Source organism: Eurosta solidaginis, chromosome 1 (assembly GCF_040869045.1).
Source record: "Eurosta solidaginis isolate ZX-2024a chromosome 1, ASM4086904v1, whole genome shotgun sequence".
NCBI lineage: Eukaryota > Metazoa > Arthropoda > Insecta > Diptera > Tephritidae > Eurosta > Eurosta solidaginis.
The window spans coordinates 295,701,480-295,719,657 of NC_090319.1; the positions used below are offsets into that span (position 1 = coordinate 295,701,480).

The window sequence follows — 18,178 nt, forward strand, 5'->3', positions numbered from 1 at the left end:
ATGAGCGTGGCACCGCCCCTTTTATGACTAAGCAATTGTGTACACATATTTTCCTTATAGCAGAAAATATTTCTAGTAAAAATGGACGGGATCGGATAAAGACCACGGCAACTTAGATATAAAACAAGTTTAAAAGAGTTGTACACTAGAATAATAAGCTATAACTTAGCAAAAAATAGTTTGAATCAATGATATTTCACTTATCAAGTTTTATTGTAAGAGGAAATGGGGAGAATTTTTTTTTTTTTAAATGGGCGGTGCCACGTGTTATGTAGAAAAGTAATTTATCTAAAATGAAATGTACAATTGAAGCTCACGCTGAGTATATAATGTTCGGTTACACCCGAACTTAGACCCCTTTACTTGTTGAAAGTTAGTATTATGGCGTTTTCTTTCTGAAAATAATATCGCCTTCTGTTTCTTCTCAGCTCTCTTGTAAGTTTATGTGCTCCTTTTACAAAATATTTCTTATTGAATAAGAAAAGGTGTGCTAATAAATTCAGCCCATTTCGCAAATCTCTAGGGGACCATATTCTGAAGTTAGAATTTAAGAGTGTGATATGAGGATAACATTTTTGGCAAAAAAGAAAACGCCATTAGAATATGTGTTTAACGGAAGGAACATTATTTTATTTGTACCTATTTAAACAGTCAAAATCAAAAATACTCTCAATTCATTCTCTTTCCATTTTCTTTTTGTATGCAGCATACGATATTTATTTGGCTTAACTTATTCACACATTTAATTTCGCTCCCATTGCTCTTGCTCCCCGCTCAAGTATTGACTATCACTCCATCCACCACTTTGAGATTCATCCATGTCTTTTTTGATCTCCTTAAACGATTGTCGGGAGCTTTGATATTGGTATGGAGGCGTACGCTGATGCGTTTCAATATCTACTACATAATCTACAGCATTAATTTCACTATTCGCCTCTGTATCTGAAGATGGATCACTTTCACTGGGCATTTCCTTTAGGCACTGTTGCAGATGATTTATGTAATTAATAGCAATTCTGGAAAATTTAATAACAGATATATTTTTAAAGCAATCCTAGCCGCATCGCAATGAACTTTTTCATATAGGTGCTCTAAATGCAATTTTATGCATGACAGTAATATCGTTTGTAAATATAAACAGCACTTCAGACTTATCAGATGAAACGTATTTCGACTTGTCCATTCACGTACAAAATTTTGCGAAGCACTGTTATAAACATTCTGCGTTGAACGCATCTATATGAAAAAGTTCATTGTGGCGCAGCCATTAGGTAAAAATTTTGTTTAATGTATACAAAAACACTATTCGGGGCTGCCTAGAAGAAATTCGTGGTAAGAAAAGAAAATAGCATTTCACATACATATGTGAATATATTAAACATAACAAGTAAGGAAGGCTAATTTCGAGTGTAACCGAACATTACATACTCAGCTGAGAGCTTTGGAGACAAAATAAGGCCAAATCACCATGTAGAAAAATGAACCTAGGGTAACCCTGGAATGTGTTTGTATGACGTATAGCATTATGCCAGTTTTTTCATTTTTTGAAATTTTCGTTATCGAAAAAGTGGGCGTGGTCATAGTCGGATTTCGCCCATTTTTAATACCAAGATGAAGTGAGTTCAGATAAATACGTGAACTAAGTTTAGTAAGGATATATCGATTTTTGCTCAAATTATTGTGTTAACAGCCGAGCGGAAGGATATGCGGTCGACTGTGTATAATAGAAGCTTCGCCCTTACCAAATTTCACAAGGATTCGTGAATTTTTGTTCGACTTATGGCATTAAAAGTATTCTAGACAAATTAAATGAAAAAAAATTTCTTTTATTTTTATATTTTGTTGCACCATATAATTACTGGAGTTGAATGTTGATACAATTTACTTATATACTGTAAAGATATTAAATTTTTTGTTAAAATTTTACTTTAAAAAAAAATTTTTTTGTAAAGTAGGCATGGTCGTTCTCCGATTTTGCTAATTTTTATTAAGCATACATATAGTAATAGGAGTAAGGATCCTGCCAAATTTCATCATTATATCTTCAACGACTGCCAAATTACAGCTTGCAAAACTTGTAAAATATCTCCTATTAAAAGTGGGCGGTGCCACGCCCATTGTCCAAAATTTTAATAATTTTCTATTCTGCGTCATAAGGCCAACCCACCTGCTAAGTTTCATCGCTTTATCCATCTTTGGTAATGAATTATCGCACTTTTTCGGTTTTTCGAAATTTTCGATATCGAAAAAGTGGTCATTAAGATACCTCAAATTTACTTCATTTATCGGGTTCACGGACAGACAGACGGACGGACGGACATGGCTAAATGAAGTCTATATCTATCTCGATTAGTTTGTGCCGTTACGGGGAACCCTTATGCGAACAAAATTAATATACTCTGTGAGCTCCGCTCAGCTGAGTATAAAAAGGGGCTTCGAATTGGGCCGATCTGGAAAGAGCACTGTGGATAAGACAAGTAGAGAAATCACCTGATTTTTAAAGATACTATCGTGATCTCATCCGCGTCTCTTTCTATTACCTGCTGAAGATAGCCGGCTGTATGCGCCGCCATATTGAACATCCTGTCAAAACGCTTAAAAGTAGCCATCTTAAACATCCTGTCAGGCAGTTGACGGATAGGATATCACACTTTGGCTTGAAGCCCCACGTATTACAAATAAGATTAGATTCTCCCTAATAAATTTGGAAGAGTGAAAATCTTCGTAGTAGAATTTATCGCGAGTAACTATCCGTGTAATATCATGCCTACCTTGGGTTATAGTTGTGAATAACCTGTACTAAAACCGTGGATTTAGGAGCAGCAAAGTGCAAGCACGTACCAAAGGCTAACAACTTTATTATCTTTAGATAATACTATATAGAAAGATAGAACTGGGCACTTTATGTGGAGGCTTTATCTGCGGAAGCTTCGTACATCTCCAACTCTAGTCTTAAAGAGCCTGCTGATAAACGATGAGAAAAAGCTCTCTTTACCACTATGAAAAAAATCAGCACACGTGTTCGAGAGCGGTTCGCGTTGAATTGGACAGAGATCCCTTCGGACATGGCTGGAATGGCAAATAGTCAGTGTCGACTGAAATAATTTTTTGGCCGGAGGGTCTTCATCTATACGCATAACATGACCTAGCCAGCGAAGCCTTTGGATTTTTATTCACTGCATTATCGTCATATTTGCGTAAAGCTCATACAGCTCTTCATAATATATCAAATTTTCGGAAGAGCTTTTCTCTCGAACACTCCAAGAGTCATCTCATCTTCTCTCGACACTGTCCATGATTCCGAGTCATACATCAGGACAGGTAAGATGAGCGACTTGTAGAGCGTGATTTTTCTTCGTCGAGAGAGAACTTTACTTTTCAATTGCCTACTAAGTCCAAAGTAGCACTTGTTGGCCAAAATTATTCTAAGAGTATTTCTAAGCAGACATTGTTTTTGCTGTCTCGAATTTATTTATATCCGTCAACAGTGACGTGGCTTTCTTGGATGATAGCTCTTATAAAAGATTGTACCACCAGGGTTTAGTTCTGCTGCTAGAACTATCTTCTCCAGCATTATGTTAAAGAAATCGAAAGGGAGTCACCTTGTCTGAAGCCTTGTTAGGTTTCGAATTGCTCGAAGAGGTCCTTCCCGATCCTCACGGAGCTGACACAGCACCATACAAGCAGCTTCTTTTCGTGCTGTGGAAGAAGTAGCATTCATTATTTGCGTGGAAGACTAGCACAGTTCACGTTTTGCATAGGCTGGTTTCTGTTCAATTTCTAATTGCAAACTGGCACTCTCGTGAAAATCCCTCCGAACTGCCTGTGCTATAGAGGGTGAAAGTGACAGTTGGCAGCCAATCTCCGGGCAGAGTCATTCATAAGATACCCAAAATATTTAAGAGATAGGACATAGTCAGTAGATACCACGCCGAAGGTCCTGGGTTCAAGTCCCGGACAAATCAACATCAAACATTTAGAAAAAAATGTCCAATTTGATAAAAAAAAGTTTTTCTAAGCGGGGCTGCCCCTCTGAAGTGGTTTGACGAACACTCGAAGTATGTTCCTGTTATGAAAAGCTTATCGTTGCAAACTCGTATGCCCTGCGGAGTCGGCTTAAAACTTGCAGGTGCCGTCCCGCCCAAGAACACGACGCAAAGTGGATGGGAAGCTCGCCCTCAATCTGTTCGAAGGTAGATCACATATTTTTTCATGTAGAGCGTTTCCGTACCTGAATTAACGCAAAATGCGGTTCTAGGTGCAGAAAATGCACAGATCGTGGAAGGTTGGGTTTTAGTGTGTAGCACTCCAAAGAAAATAAAGGAGTATCTGCTAGAGATTCTAGTAAAGTGGCCTTACAACCCGGCTAGTGTTTGAAAAATGTCTTCCTTCCAGGTAACAAAAAAAGTAATAATAAAAGTAACATGCTTCTGAGGAGATTGTGGTTGGGTTTCTGCCTAATTTTAAGTTGCGCTATTTCTAAGTTTTTCTACAAGTTTGCTGACCTAAATGATGTGGACGGATCATCCTATCCTATTGGTCTCCTTTGCAAAGGGTATTAATTGCTTGTTATATTTTTCTTCAAGATCGGCCCGACTCGCTCGAATTTTCTAGAAGATACATCTCACAAAAAATATTTAATACGTACCTTAAGCATTCTATTTTCGAATATTTTTTGCCGTTCGGCTTCGTTATGGGCAATTTGGAACGCAGCAAATCGAACGCCCGGTTCATGTCGCGCATACGAGTACGTTCCCGATCGCAAGCAGTCTTTTTATAATCTGCAAAAGAAATACAAATTTGTGTAGCTTAAATTTGGCATTTGGACGGAAGGTTCTAGGAAGCAATAAACATCTCAATCAGTCCACTGTTATAAATATGAGAACAGAGTGGTCGAAATAGGAAGCTCGATGGCAAATTCATAGATGTGACGCCTTGCACATATCAATCTCCTAATTTTCCGCCATGTAAGATAAGATGACGTAGAAAGTTGAACAGGTAAGACCATATCGTCACACGACTGTAGGGCTAGTAGCTAAAGGTGCTGATACTGAACTGATCTCAATGACCTCTCTTAATGAACAATGGACTTTGTGGTTTTTAGCAAAAATCACATCTTCCGTAGAAAATAAAAGAAATTGTGCGAGTTCTTATGATAGTGACTACAACAGTTCTTGAGGAACTTTGATTTGAGACCATTCTTAACGAAAATTCATCTGCTTGCAGACGCCATGTAGGGAAAATTAAAAAAGTAGCACGACTCAAGTTGAAGCAGAAGTTCGGCCTAAATCTTCGCGGAGGTTTATCGCGTACTTTACAAGTACTTATTTATTTTACTTGTAATAAGAAGATTAAGGGCGAGCTTCTCTTCCACTTTTTAATTGTTTCTTAAAAACTGCCAAACCTACATGTTTTATGCTGACTCCGAACGGCATCTTCTAAGGCAGATGAATCAAACTAAGCAGCTTTTCATGACAGAATCACAGTGAGGAGGGACACCGTTCCTTTTTTAAAAGAGTTCCTCGCTCAATTCTTTCACTCTAATTACTCTGCTGTGGTTGATTCATCACCTACAAATTATCCATATGAACTACGTTCTAGTAACTCAATATATGCTCCACATTTGTTGCCTGAAGATGTTCTATTACATCTAAAGATCCTAACTAATCAAATCCTAAATACGGTCCCGATTTTATCCCAACATGTTTTCCTAAAAAATGTGTGAAATACATTTACCAGCCCCTTACTGATCTGTTTAACCTCTCTTTGAAAAATGGCATTTTCCCGGCGGCTTACCCACTCCATAAAAAGGAAGCAAGTCGTCTATTGAAAACTATCGTGGAATAGCAAAGCTCTCCGCTATTCCTAAGCTTTTCGAAGCAATCGTTAGTAATCACCTTACATTTTCGATTTCTACATTGATAGATAGTTCTCAGCATGGCTTTTGTAGAAGCAAATTAACCACAACCAATTTGCTTGAATTTACAACTCACGTCTTTAATGGGCTTAGAAACAATCAACATACCGACGTTGTATACACTGATTTCAGCAAAGCATTCGACAAAGTATGCCACTCATTACTTGTCCATAAACTCGAATTGCTTGGCTTTCAACCTGGCCTAACTCGCTGGATCTCCTCCTATGTTTGCGGCAGAACTCAAAGAGTAATTTTTAAAAAACATTTGCTCGAATGTCATCGATGTTCCCCCCGGTGTGCCTCGGGCAGCTATCTCGGTCCGATTCTGTTTTTGCTATTTATAAATGATATTTCCTCAACTATAAAATATTCAAAAATTTTAAGTATGCCGACGATGTAAACATTTTTAAGTCATACGCGTCGGTTGAAGAACGTTCTATACTCCAGTCGGATTTAAATTGTTTAGTTACTTGGTGTAATGCGAATTTTATGCTGCTCAACATAGAAAAATGTAAATTCATGTGTTTTTCACGTGGGAACGTACAGCCAGCTTCTTACACAATTAATGGCCAAACTCTGGAAAGCGTTGATGTTTTTGTGAAAAGATGGGCAAAAGAGTTTAGTGATCCTTACGTTACAAAAACTCTTTTTACATCATTGGTCAGGCCCATATTCGAATATGGATCGATAATTTGGAATCCGCTTTATCAAGTTCATGTGGATAGGCTACAATCAATTCAAAAACAGTTTTTACTTTTCGCCTTGAGAAGTCTTCAATGGGTCTCCTTGTATAATCTAATCGGTTAAAACTAATAAACCTTCCTACCCTTGCAAGTCGTAGAGAAATTCTAGGTATACTATTTATGGCTAAACTATTAAATGGATCGATTTCAAGCCCATTTCTTTTGAATGAAGTAAACTTGAATGTTCCACGCCGACTTTCAAGGCATTATAAACCTGTAATTCTTAAACAATGCAGAAGCATTTTCCAACTAAACGAACCTTTTCTATGTTTGTGTGAAGATTATAACTCTCACTCGAGAATAATTGATGTTTCGGACTCGCTCTTTGCCATAAAAAAAGACGGTTATTCTTCTCTTAATGTTTAAAAAATTATATTTATACTTTTAATCTATTGTATATTGTGAATCTATATTCCTCAGCTGATGAGTTTCTCTGTAGCTGGACAGTTTTAGATCTCGGCGCTTAAGAAGCCACTGCCTCTCAAAGACTCGGTAACAATAAAAATTATAATTTCTAAATAAAACATAAATAAGAATTAGAATTAAAAAATTGTGTATAAAAAAATGAATAGGATTAGCCTGATTTCATCGGGCTATTTGATGGCAGTGCGCTGCCACAACGTCCGAGAGAAAAATAACCATAGAAGTACATGAACTACGAGGAGAATGGATTGGAGTGAGTTCATGTAAAAACGAGAATACTTATCGGATGAAAAACAAATATTACTTCAATTATGAACCTCCAGAAAACATAACAAACTCTATTATCATAAGATATAACTGGAAATATTCTACCAAAAACAATTACATCTTACGAGGGGACCTATTGCCAGTTGAGGATTTGGAATGAGTTTGAACATGCTTTCCAATTACCAAGGCAAATAAATGATAGCCAGGCTTACAGGCGAGCCAGCAACTTCCCTAGGCTTCATTAGAGAGATATGAACTGTATTTGATCAAGCCTGTCTACTTCTGATTTGCAATTCGAGTTATTTAAGACTATAAATCACATGCTTATACAAGGAATTGAGACGCGCTGAATAATTACTTACGATGATATTGGCGGCAGGAACAGATCTCGAGGACATTAAGATTGGTCCTAAATAACTTCTATTTATTGATAGTAATATTCTATAATTGGACGTTATCAATAAATCGTCAAACAAATTCTTACTGTGTATTTATTCGGTCTGTGCGAAGTCTTTACTGGCGGCCTAGCTCAGCCTAAGGTCGGTTTGCTTTTCCCCCGTTGATAGGAACACATTAGAAGTCCTGTACAACTTTATTTATTCGGAACCCGCATTGACACCGAAACCAATACGAGCTCAGAAATATAGCATATAATTACCCATTTCAATAAAAAGATAGGAACTGGAACTAAATAGAGCGGAAGTGTATAACATCACTATTAGTATGCTTTGGAACCTTTGTACATTATCGATTATCCTGGAGAAGTTAATGTTGGTATATAATTTCTTTACGGCTTAAAACTTACGTTTTCTTACTAGACCAATAGAGGAATTGGACACAGGTTAGGAAAGCAAATGAGGATAATGAAGTGGAATCACCTCAAGCATTTTTTTTTTCAACTACCTAACATAGAAAAAATAAGTACTTTGCGCGATTTACGTCAGAGGAAGTTTAGACCGAGCTTCTCTTCCAACTCTTTATAATTTTTCCTACGGCTGTTTTATGTCGAGTCCGAACGACAGCACCAAAACTGACGAGTTTTCACTCAAAAATTTTTCATGGTAAAAATACACTCGGAGCGTTTGCAAAGCACTGCCGAGAGGCAACCCCGTTTGGAAAAGCGTTTTCTAGTTGAAAATTACGTTTTTCTAAATTTTGATGTTGCCTTAACTGGAACTTGACCGCAGGACCCTGGGTGTGGTAGGCGGAGCACGCTAAGACGCGCTAGCCTTTCAAAAGATACAACTTGAAATTTCTTCACAACAAACTACAAGTGGAGATTCGTTCACTCCATGGCCTTATGCAGAAACCAACATGTTTTATGTAATAGTGCCTCAAATAAGGGCTCTTAGTGTAGCTCTGAAATAGAAGGAGAAATTCGGCACTCTCTTACAAGAAGGTCTTCACAAAAAACTATCTTTATCTCATGTCAGATCTAGGCAAGGCTAAACAAATGCGCTGAACCTCGCGTTACACTTTGAAATACACACACACGCACACATCGGCTTAAAATTTAGTTTCAAGGCTTTCTTTAATAGAAATCATCATACCCATTTCTTTCTCACCTTTCTCCAATTGCATCGCCTTCTCCTTCCACACTGGATTTGCTTCCTTTGATATGATATGTTCACGTGCTCCAGGATAGCTGATGCTGATGGGTGCAGGCACAACTTCCGCCAAAGATTTCCTTTTAGCTGCCGATGGCCAAGAAGTCACAGTTTGTGGTATTTGTGTTGTATAACTGACAGGCGTAACTGAAACAGGCAAACCGCTGACAGCCGCAACAGCAGATGAAATTGTATGCGCTGGCAAGAGTGAGCTGGTTGGTGCTGGGGGTGGCGTTGGTGGTGTAAGTGGACTTTCGTACTGTGTATAGGGATTACTATAAATGGGGGGTGAGGAGAGATGAGCAGCAATTAATGGTAACATGCTGTGTGGCTCGCCAGGTGAGAGTATAGCAAATGGAGATTGATAATGAGTGGCTGCTAAGTAAGCACTAGCACTTGCATGCATATCTAAAGGATAGTGTGTAGTGTACGCTGTTGATGTTACGGCGCCACTAACACTTATGGTTGGTGGTTGTGGCTGCTTCTTTGGTGTGGTACCCAATTCCAATAAAATAGGTTTTTCCGAATCCGATTGATACGAATCGTCGTTATCATCGCAGCAGACATCCGTTGTGCCGTCGGTAGATTTAACGGCAGTGGGCACAAGTACCGTCGGCTCATCCGGTGCGCTGCTGCTGAGTAATTCATCAGACATTCTCTGAATGTGTAATTGATGGATTTTGTTCTTGACGAAATATTTAGAATTATACCGTTAGTGACACATTTAATAGTTAATTAATGATATCTGACATTTTATATTTTTTTTTTTTCACTAACACAATGAAATAAAAATTTAATTTGAACTTATAACTAAATTTAAAACTGTACTTAAAACACCGAACGCCACGTTTCCGTTCTATAACTGTCCATCAACATAAAATACTTTTAGTTAAATGTCACAAGATTTGAGATCGATTCGTTATCGCACCTTTAAAGATCACTTTCGTTTTTTAAGCGTTAAAAGTCGAGCTTGGGTTCTCTTTGCCTGGAAAATGTGTGGCAGCAGCGCATGTGGCTGACTCCACAACGATACGCGCATACACAGACACAATCATACATGCATTTACCTCTATTTAGGGGCGTATCAAGGTGTCGTAGAAGAGGGGCGGGACAGATGTTAATATGCAGGATATCAATCTGTTGATTTTCAACATAGACCGGCAGTCGGATTAAAATTTTTAAGTACATCCTGGTCTACAATGCCTCTTTGTCACTTGGTATAATTTTTGGTAAGGAGAAGCGGGTTATGGGCAATTGATGACCTTTCTCGGGAACCATTTTAATACTCAGTTGAGCAGAGTTCACAGAGTATATTAACTTTGATTGGATAACGGTTGGTTGTACAGGTATAAAGGAATCGAGATAGATATAGACTTCCATATATCAAAATCATCAGGCACGGAAAAAAATTTGATTGAGCCATGTCCGTCCGTCCGTCCGTTAACACGATAACTTGAGTAAATTTTGAGGTATCTTGATGAAATTTGGTATGTATGTTCCTGAGCACTCATCTCAGATCGCTATATAAAATGAACAATATCGGACTATAACCACGCCCACTTTTTCGATATCGAAAATTTCGAAAAACAGAAAAAGTGCGATAATTCATTACCAAAGACGAATAAAGCGATGAAACTTGGTAGGTGAGTTGAACTTATGACGCAGAATAGAAAATTAGCAAAACTTTGGACAATGGGCGTGGCACCGCCCACTTTTAAAAGAAGGTAATTTAAAACTTTTGCTAGCTGTTATTCGGCAGTCGTTGGAGATATCATCATGAAATTTAGCAGGAACGTTACTCCTATTACTATATGTATGCTTAATAAAAATTAGCAAAATCGGAGAACGACCACGCCCACTTCTAAAAAAAATTTTTTTAAAGTCAAATTTTAACAAAAAATTTAATATCTTTACAGTATATAAGTAAATTATGCCAACATTCAACTCCAGTAATGATATGGTGCAACAAAATGCAAAAATAAAAGAAAATTTCAAAATGGGCGTGGCTCCGTCCTTTTTCATTTAATTTGTCTAGGATACTTTTAATGCCATAAGTCGAACAAACATTTAACAATCCTTGTGAAATTTTGTAGGGGCTTAGATTCTGGGACGATAACTTATTTCTGTGAAAAAGGGCGACATCGGTTGAAGCCACGCCCAGTTTTTATACACAGTCGTCCGTCTGTACTTCAGCATGGCCCTTAATACGATAACTTGAGCAAAAATTGATATATCTTTACTAAACTCAGCTCACGTACTTATCTGAACTCACTTTGTATTTGTGTACAAAATGGCCGAAATCCGACTACGACCACGCCCACTTTTTCGATATCGAAAATTACGAAAAATGAAAAAAATGCCATAATTCTATACCAAATACGAAAAAAGGGATGAAACATGGTGAGGTAATTGGATTGGTTTATTGACGCGAAATATAACTTTAGAAAAAACTTTATAAAATGGTTGTGACACCTACCATATTAAGTAGAAGAAAATGAAAAAGTTCTGCAGGGCGAAACAAAAAAACCTTGAAATCTTGGCAGGAATACTGTTCGTGGTATTATATATATAAATAAATTAGCGGTACCCGACAGATGATGTTCTGCGTCACCCTGGTCCACATTTTGGTCGATATCTGGAAAACGCCTTCACATATAGAAATACCACCACTCCCTTTTAAAAGCCTCATTAATACCTTTAATTTGATACCCATATCGTAAAAACACATTCTAGAGTCACCCCTGGTCCACCTTTATGGCGATATCTCGAAAAGGCGTCCACCTATAGAACTAAGCCCCAAGCCCTTTTAAAATACTCATTAACACCTTTCATTTGATACCCTTTTCATACAAACAAAGTCTAGAGTCACCCCTGGTCCACCTTTATGGCGACATCTCGAAAATGCGTCCAACTATAGAACTAAGGCCCACTCCCTTTTAAAATACTCATTAACACCTTTCGTTTGATACCCATAGTGTACAAACACATTCTAGAGTTACCCCTGGTCCACCTTTATGGCGATATCTCGAAAAGGCGTCCACCTATAGAACTATCGCCCACTCCCTCATAAAATACTCTTTAATAGCTTTCATTTGATACACATGTTATACAAACACATTCCAGGTTCTCGGTTCATTTTCCTACATGGTTATTTTCCCTTATGTTGTCACCATAACCTTCCTTACTTGTTAATCTTAGAAAGATAATTTTCGAAAATCCGGAAACGTTATTATACTCAGCGTGCTTTGCGCACAGATATATTAACTTTGATTGGATAAGGGTTGGTTGTACAGGTATAAACGAATAGAGATAGATATAGACTTCCATATATCAAAATCATCAGTATCGAAAAAAAATTTGTTTCAGCTATGTCCGCCCGTCCGTCCGTCTGTCCGTTAACACGATAACTTGAGTAAACATCGAGATATCTTCACCAAATTTGGTACACGAGCTTATATGACCCAGAATAGATTGTTATTGAAAATGAGCGAAATCGGATGATAACCACGCCCACTTTTTATATATATAACATTTTGGAAAACACAAAAAACCTGATTATTTAGTAAATAATACACCTAGAATGTTGAAATTTGACGTGTGAACTGATATTGAGACTCTTGATAAAAATTTTAAAATGGGCGTGGCACCGCCCACTTGTGATAAAATCAATTTTACAAATATTATTAATCATAAATCAAAAATCGTTAAACCTATCGTAACAAAATTCGGCAGAGAGGTTGCCTTTACTATAAGGAATGCTTTGAAGAAAAATTTACGAAATCGGTTAAGGAGCACGCCCACTTTTATTTAAAATATTTTAAAAAGGGTCGTGGACGAATAAAATAAGATATATCTTTGCAAAAACGAGCTTTATATCAATGGTATTTCACTTCCCAAGTGGATTTATAACAATAAATAGGAAAAAATCAAATTTTAAAAAATGGGCGTGGTACCGCCCATTTTATGACTAAGCATTTTTCTATGTTTCGGGAGCCATAACTCGAAGAAAAATGGACATATCGTAATGAAATTGTGTAGACATATTTTCCTTATAGCAGAAAATAGTTCTGATAAAAATGGACGGGATCGATTAAAGACCACGGCAACTTAGATATAAAACAAGTTTAAAAGGGTTGTAGACTAGAATAATAAGCTATAACTTAGCAAAAAATGATATTTTACTTATCAAGTTTTATTGTAAGAGGAAATGGGGACATTTTTTTTGAAACGGGCGGTGCCACGTGTTATGTAGAAAAGTAATTTATCTGAAATGGAATGCACAATTGAAGCTCACGCTGAGTATATAATGTTCGGTTACACCCGAACTTTGACACCTTTACTTGTTTTTGATTCAAAAATAAAAAACAACGAAAGCTTTTGAATCATAAGAACCAGTTCCCGCGAGCTTTGTAAAAATTTAATATATCAGCTGCAACATCTTTTTTGTGTTACCTAAACTTTTAACTGAAACATTGGATCCCGATATTTTAGCGAGATGCTGTGTCACAACGAAATAGTTTTCGATCCTCGACGACACTAAATCCCAATTACTATACACAGGCACCTTGGATAAGCTCTATATAAGTTCTTATTCAATTTCATTCAATTCCAAAATAAAGATAAAGGGCAATTAAGGCGAAAAAACGAATTTTGTTGCAAAATTAGCCATTTTAGAAGGAGCCTCAACCGAATTTGTACCACGGACTTCTAGAACTTGACAAGTCGCCGACATAATCGGATTAAACGGCTTTGTTAGAACTGAATATACAAATTTATTGCGTAATTTACGGATATATATGTATGTTTTGGTAAGGAGGGCGTACGAAAGAAAGTGCAGTGGTGATTTACGATTTAGCGAATTAAAGCCCTGCGCCTACATTGGTTAGGTCATGTCATGTCAGTGTATGAATATGTTCGCAATTGGTCCAGTGCCCGAGCATTATGTAAAGCCACATGATGGAATTAAGTTTGATCTCCAGTTGCTGTTGGTGGGCATGAATGGGTATAGTAGGGTTTAGTAGTTTATTTCTTATCCATCCGCTTTCTCCTGGAACAGAGCGCTTAACTTCCATCAAACCGCGCGTTATGACAACACTAACTGTGAACCCTGCACGAGATCACACAGTTATGAAGCATCTCACATAGACAGGCTTTTACGGCTCGTAATTTGTCGCGCAGCGGAATATCATGCAGTTGACCACTATCTTTACATATCGTCATGGGTATAAAGCCTGCGATCGGGGTCACCCTAGTATCTCATCTAAACCTACTAAATGGAGTCCCTAGGAATAGTTTTGGTATCCCTAATACCCAAATCTATCCAAAATTTTGCAAAAAGTGACTGTTAAAGGATATTAAACTTTTTCTAAATAAACAGAGGCGGACATTTACAAAGAAAATACTCAACTCTTTCTGGTAGAGAATATAGTTCCAGCAGCAGAATCAAATCCTGATGGCATTATCTATTATAAGATCGTACAATTACTAGCGTATGAAGATGATATTGATATTATTGGCCTTAATAAACGTGCCGTAAGTTCTGTCTTCTCCTAATTAGATAGAGACCACAAAAGAGTGTCTTGCGATAAATGAGTACATACCATCATTCAAGAAAGAACCGCAGCATTCGCGCCTTTGCAGCCAAGTCACTTTTGACGAATATAAATTCAAAACTGTGAAGAACTTCCCCAGCTGTGAACTAAATTGACAGTGGAAACAATGTCAACTTAGAAATCAAACGGAGAATAGCTCTTACCAACAAGTCCTTTTTTGGACTGAGTACGACGAACAAAAATCGCGCTCTACAATTTTATTATACCTGTCTTGATGAATGGTTCGGTATCATAAAAGGTGTTGAGAGAAAATAAGATGGCTCTTAGAGTATTCGAGAGAAACGTGTTCCGGAAGATTTATGGTCCTATACAGGATGTCGACGACGAGTCTCGAATCAGGTACAATGATGAGCTGTATGAGCCCTACGAAGATATGAATATATTACAGTGAATTAGAGCCCAAAGGCTTCGCTGGGTAGCGCATGTTATGCGTATGAACGGCTCCGGCTAAAAAAGCATTTCCATCGACTCCGTAGAGGTAGAGGAAGTGGAATGCTTCACTCATTTAGGAGAGGAAGGTCGAGATACGATGTCGAATGCAAAGTATCAATATGGTATTCATTCCGGTATCGGTTACCCGATAGTGTCGAATCAAAATATAAACTTGGTACTCACTTGATGATACTTTCCGGGATCCCACCCATGGATTTCGGTGGGCAAGTACTATACTTGGCTTTTCACATAATTGCAAATTATTTATTTGGCAAAAAGTTGGAACTAATTCAGGTGCTGAACATCACTAAGTTTCTTATTGTCCGATTTACGCTTTACAGAACATTGTTTGGGATAAATTGTGTGCTGTTCCGTCATAAAAGTTACGGTTAAATGCTTAAAAAAAACTGGTAATTGAATTCTGCATTTGAGTCGCACCTCGAGTCTCTTAATATGAGATATTCCATTAGGTAATTGATTTTGGCAACATTACATAGTGTATTTCATAAATAACCGAAAGCTCTTCGGCGTACAATTACTTTCAATTCGCGCCTTTAATTAGAGAGGGGCACACATAGTTCTTTCCTTCTATATATGACCCCCTTTATCCAAAAATCCGATACGATACTGAGGTCGAAATTCTCGATACCAAAAAGTATCGTAATACAAGAATCGAGCTTAAAATATGGGTATCTAATGGCAAGAGTATCTATATCATAAAAAATCTTATTGAATTTCGTGTCCCTAGTGACCTCTCTTGATGTTCCCAATCGGTGGCAGTTATCGCGAAACAGAAAAAGTTGGCGTGGCTTGCTACGAAACGGCCACAACCCGGGCAGATAACGATGAATGATGGTCCCTCTGGTCGTTACGTCTTTACAGCGTCGGCAGTGGTGACCACAAACCCTACGTACGATGAAAGAGGACCTTTGCTTGAATAACAGCGTTCACTGCCGGCCAACCACTTGTTGCTTAGCGTACCACTCTAGCTAAAGGATTGTTGACAGCCTATTTAATATCCATAGGAACTCTACTATCATCTTGAAGGTAGATATAATGTTATAACATACATTTTTTAATTTAAGAAAAAGCAGTGCCCCACTCTCCCGTCTTTTATGCGCCCATGCCATAACTTCTAAAACAAAAGTACTCATATGTACATACATAGGTACAAATATTTGTCATGTTCGAGTCATTTTCTGTTGCTGTTGCTGTTTTTGTATTGATGTGTTTTGTTCCCAACTTCATTTGTAGCATTTAATACTCCCATCAAAATTTAATTTACTTTAATAGGAATTAGTTTTATAAGTCGATAAATTTAAGTGTTTTCGCGTACGCATTTCGTCAGTCATTGGGAGGCACCCACCCGAGTTTTTTTTTCTGACAATGCAGCGCATGTTATAATTGATAATAAGCCAATACTATACGTAAATTAACTTTAAATATCCATTTGAATACAGACTCCAAACAAAAGTACGAGCTGCGACAGCCGGATCTTAATACCAGCTCGATCCGGAACTTTTACTACAGCAACACTTTTAGAAACAATTTTCGCGGTTAAATTACCAACAAAAACTAGTATAGTTTTATTACTAAAGCTTTTTTTAGGTCCGTAAAAGTGGATAAGTCTCTTCGTACAGATACTAACTGAGAGGTTCGCAGCCGTTTTGCATCCTTTGACTTGATCCATGCTGAAGCCGGAACTTCTGTGACCTGGATGAACCTGACAGGGCAAACACCCGCAACTATTTAAAGGGCTCTTTATTAACTGATCATCCTTTATGATGTAGCAGAAAACTAGGAAAGTCGGCTTTAAAACTCATCTTAGTCCTGCCAACACGTTTCAGACTTGTAATTTCAGACTTGTATTGACTCAATTAAGGAATCCGGCTAACCTTTTCAGCTGGGAGGTGTAAGAAGTCTTCATTATAGGTCTACGTGCTTACAAAGGACATCTAGTAATGAAAAAAAAAACGGGTTGAATCAACAGGTTAAGAAACGGATGGAAGAAAGAAGCATATGTTGGTTTTAGCTCCAACATTATTCCATTTCCATTATTTGTTTAGCATATTAATAATGTTGATCCATCTGCAAAGCTATAAACTTGTAAACAAATAGGCACTTTATTTCATATATTGACACTACATTAAGTTGGTGTGTATGTATATATGCATATGTATATTTACAACAAGTGTTATTATTAAGCCTCGATCCACCGCTACCTTTATTTAGATCTATTGTGCTTGAACGTTCAGCCTATAATGAGATATGGTGGCTTTTAATGTAGTTAAGTAAGTCTTCAGACTTTTAAATCTATATTACGAAAGGATTAAGAGTCCCGCCACCTAGATGCGAGAGTCTCTGCCTTTCTAGAGCATCGCATTCCCAGAGTATGTGAACAGATGCCGCATCTTACAACTCACAAAAGCGACATATTTGTTTATCTGATAGATTTATCTTACTTAGATGGTATCGTAGACTACTTGCAGCGTCCCGTATAGACCCTGTGAGAGCTCGAAAATCTCAGCTTAGATTATTGAGTTTGGCTGGTACTCTCGTAAATAAGCAAGAACAGGATTGTCTGTTTTTTCCATCTCGTGGGGTGGATTAGGTTGTATGTGGGTGGATTAGTTTGTATAGATCGATGCATAGATCATTCCCAGCAGATTCTCGATAAAATTAAAATTAAAAAAAATCCCGTAGAGCATGGCTCTAAATAATTTTCGAACCAGGTGAAAATTTGAAAGAGTCTTAATACCATAATAAATATGACTGTCTCTATTTATCCGCTAAATCCTGTACAAAATTTTCCTATTTCTATATATATTTTGTTGTTTTTTTTTTTAACTACACTTCGTTTCAGCCGAAACATTTTTTTTCAGACGAATAGCCTTTTTAAATAAATATATTAGTCGATTTCTTAAAACCCTTTTGAGACATCAACAATTTTGATACTTGGTGTTCTTTTATGAACGCTATATATGATGCATCGACGTGACTTTTATAGGCTACCTGCGTGACATTGTGAAGTAAGGACTGAGTTTGGAAGTTCACGCAAGGGAGGACTAAGGCGAATATCGCCACATGTTGAATATTCACATCCAACAAAGCCTAATAAAATAAGAATGAGAAAAATTTATTCAAGTGGATGCATCGGAAGTGTCTGATGCTTTAATG

At 37.4% G+C, this 18,178-nt stretch overlaps 1 protein-coding gene across 3 annotated transcripts; it reads right to left on the reverse strand.

The window, feature by feature from the left end:
* Positions 1–604: 604 nt before the first annotated feature.
* sage (salivary gland-expressed bHLH) lies at positions 605–9,827 on the reverse strand. Of its 3 annotated transcripts, none has more exons than XM_067761126.1 (3): positions 8,916–9,827; positions 4,649–4,781; positions 605–1,016 (listed from the first exon to the last, which is right to left on the reverse strand). In XM_067761126.1, exons 1-3 carry the CDS (start codon positions 9,610–9,612, stop codon positions 743–745), a joined length of 1,104 nt encoding a protein of 367 aa, XP_067617227.1. In that variant the 5' UTR covers positions 9,613–9,827; the 3' UTR covers positions 605–742. The 3 variants fall into 3 exon arrangements, with proteins under 3 accessions (XP_067617227.1, XP_067617226.1, XP_067617228.1); XM_067761125.1 differs by having other exon boundaries at positions 8,901–9,827; XM_067761127.1 differs by having other exon boundaries at positions 855–982; positions 8,901–9,827.
* Positions 9,828–18,178: the final 8,351 nt, after the last annotated feature.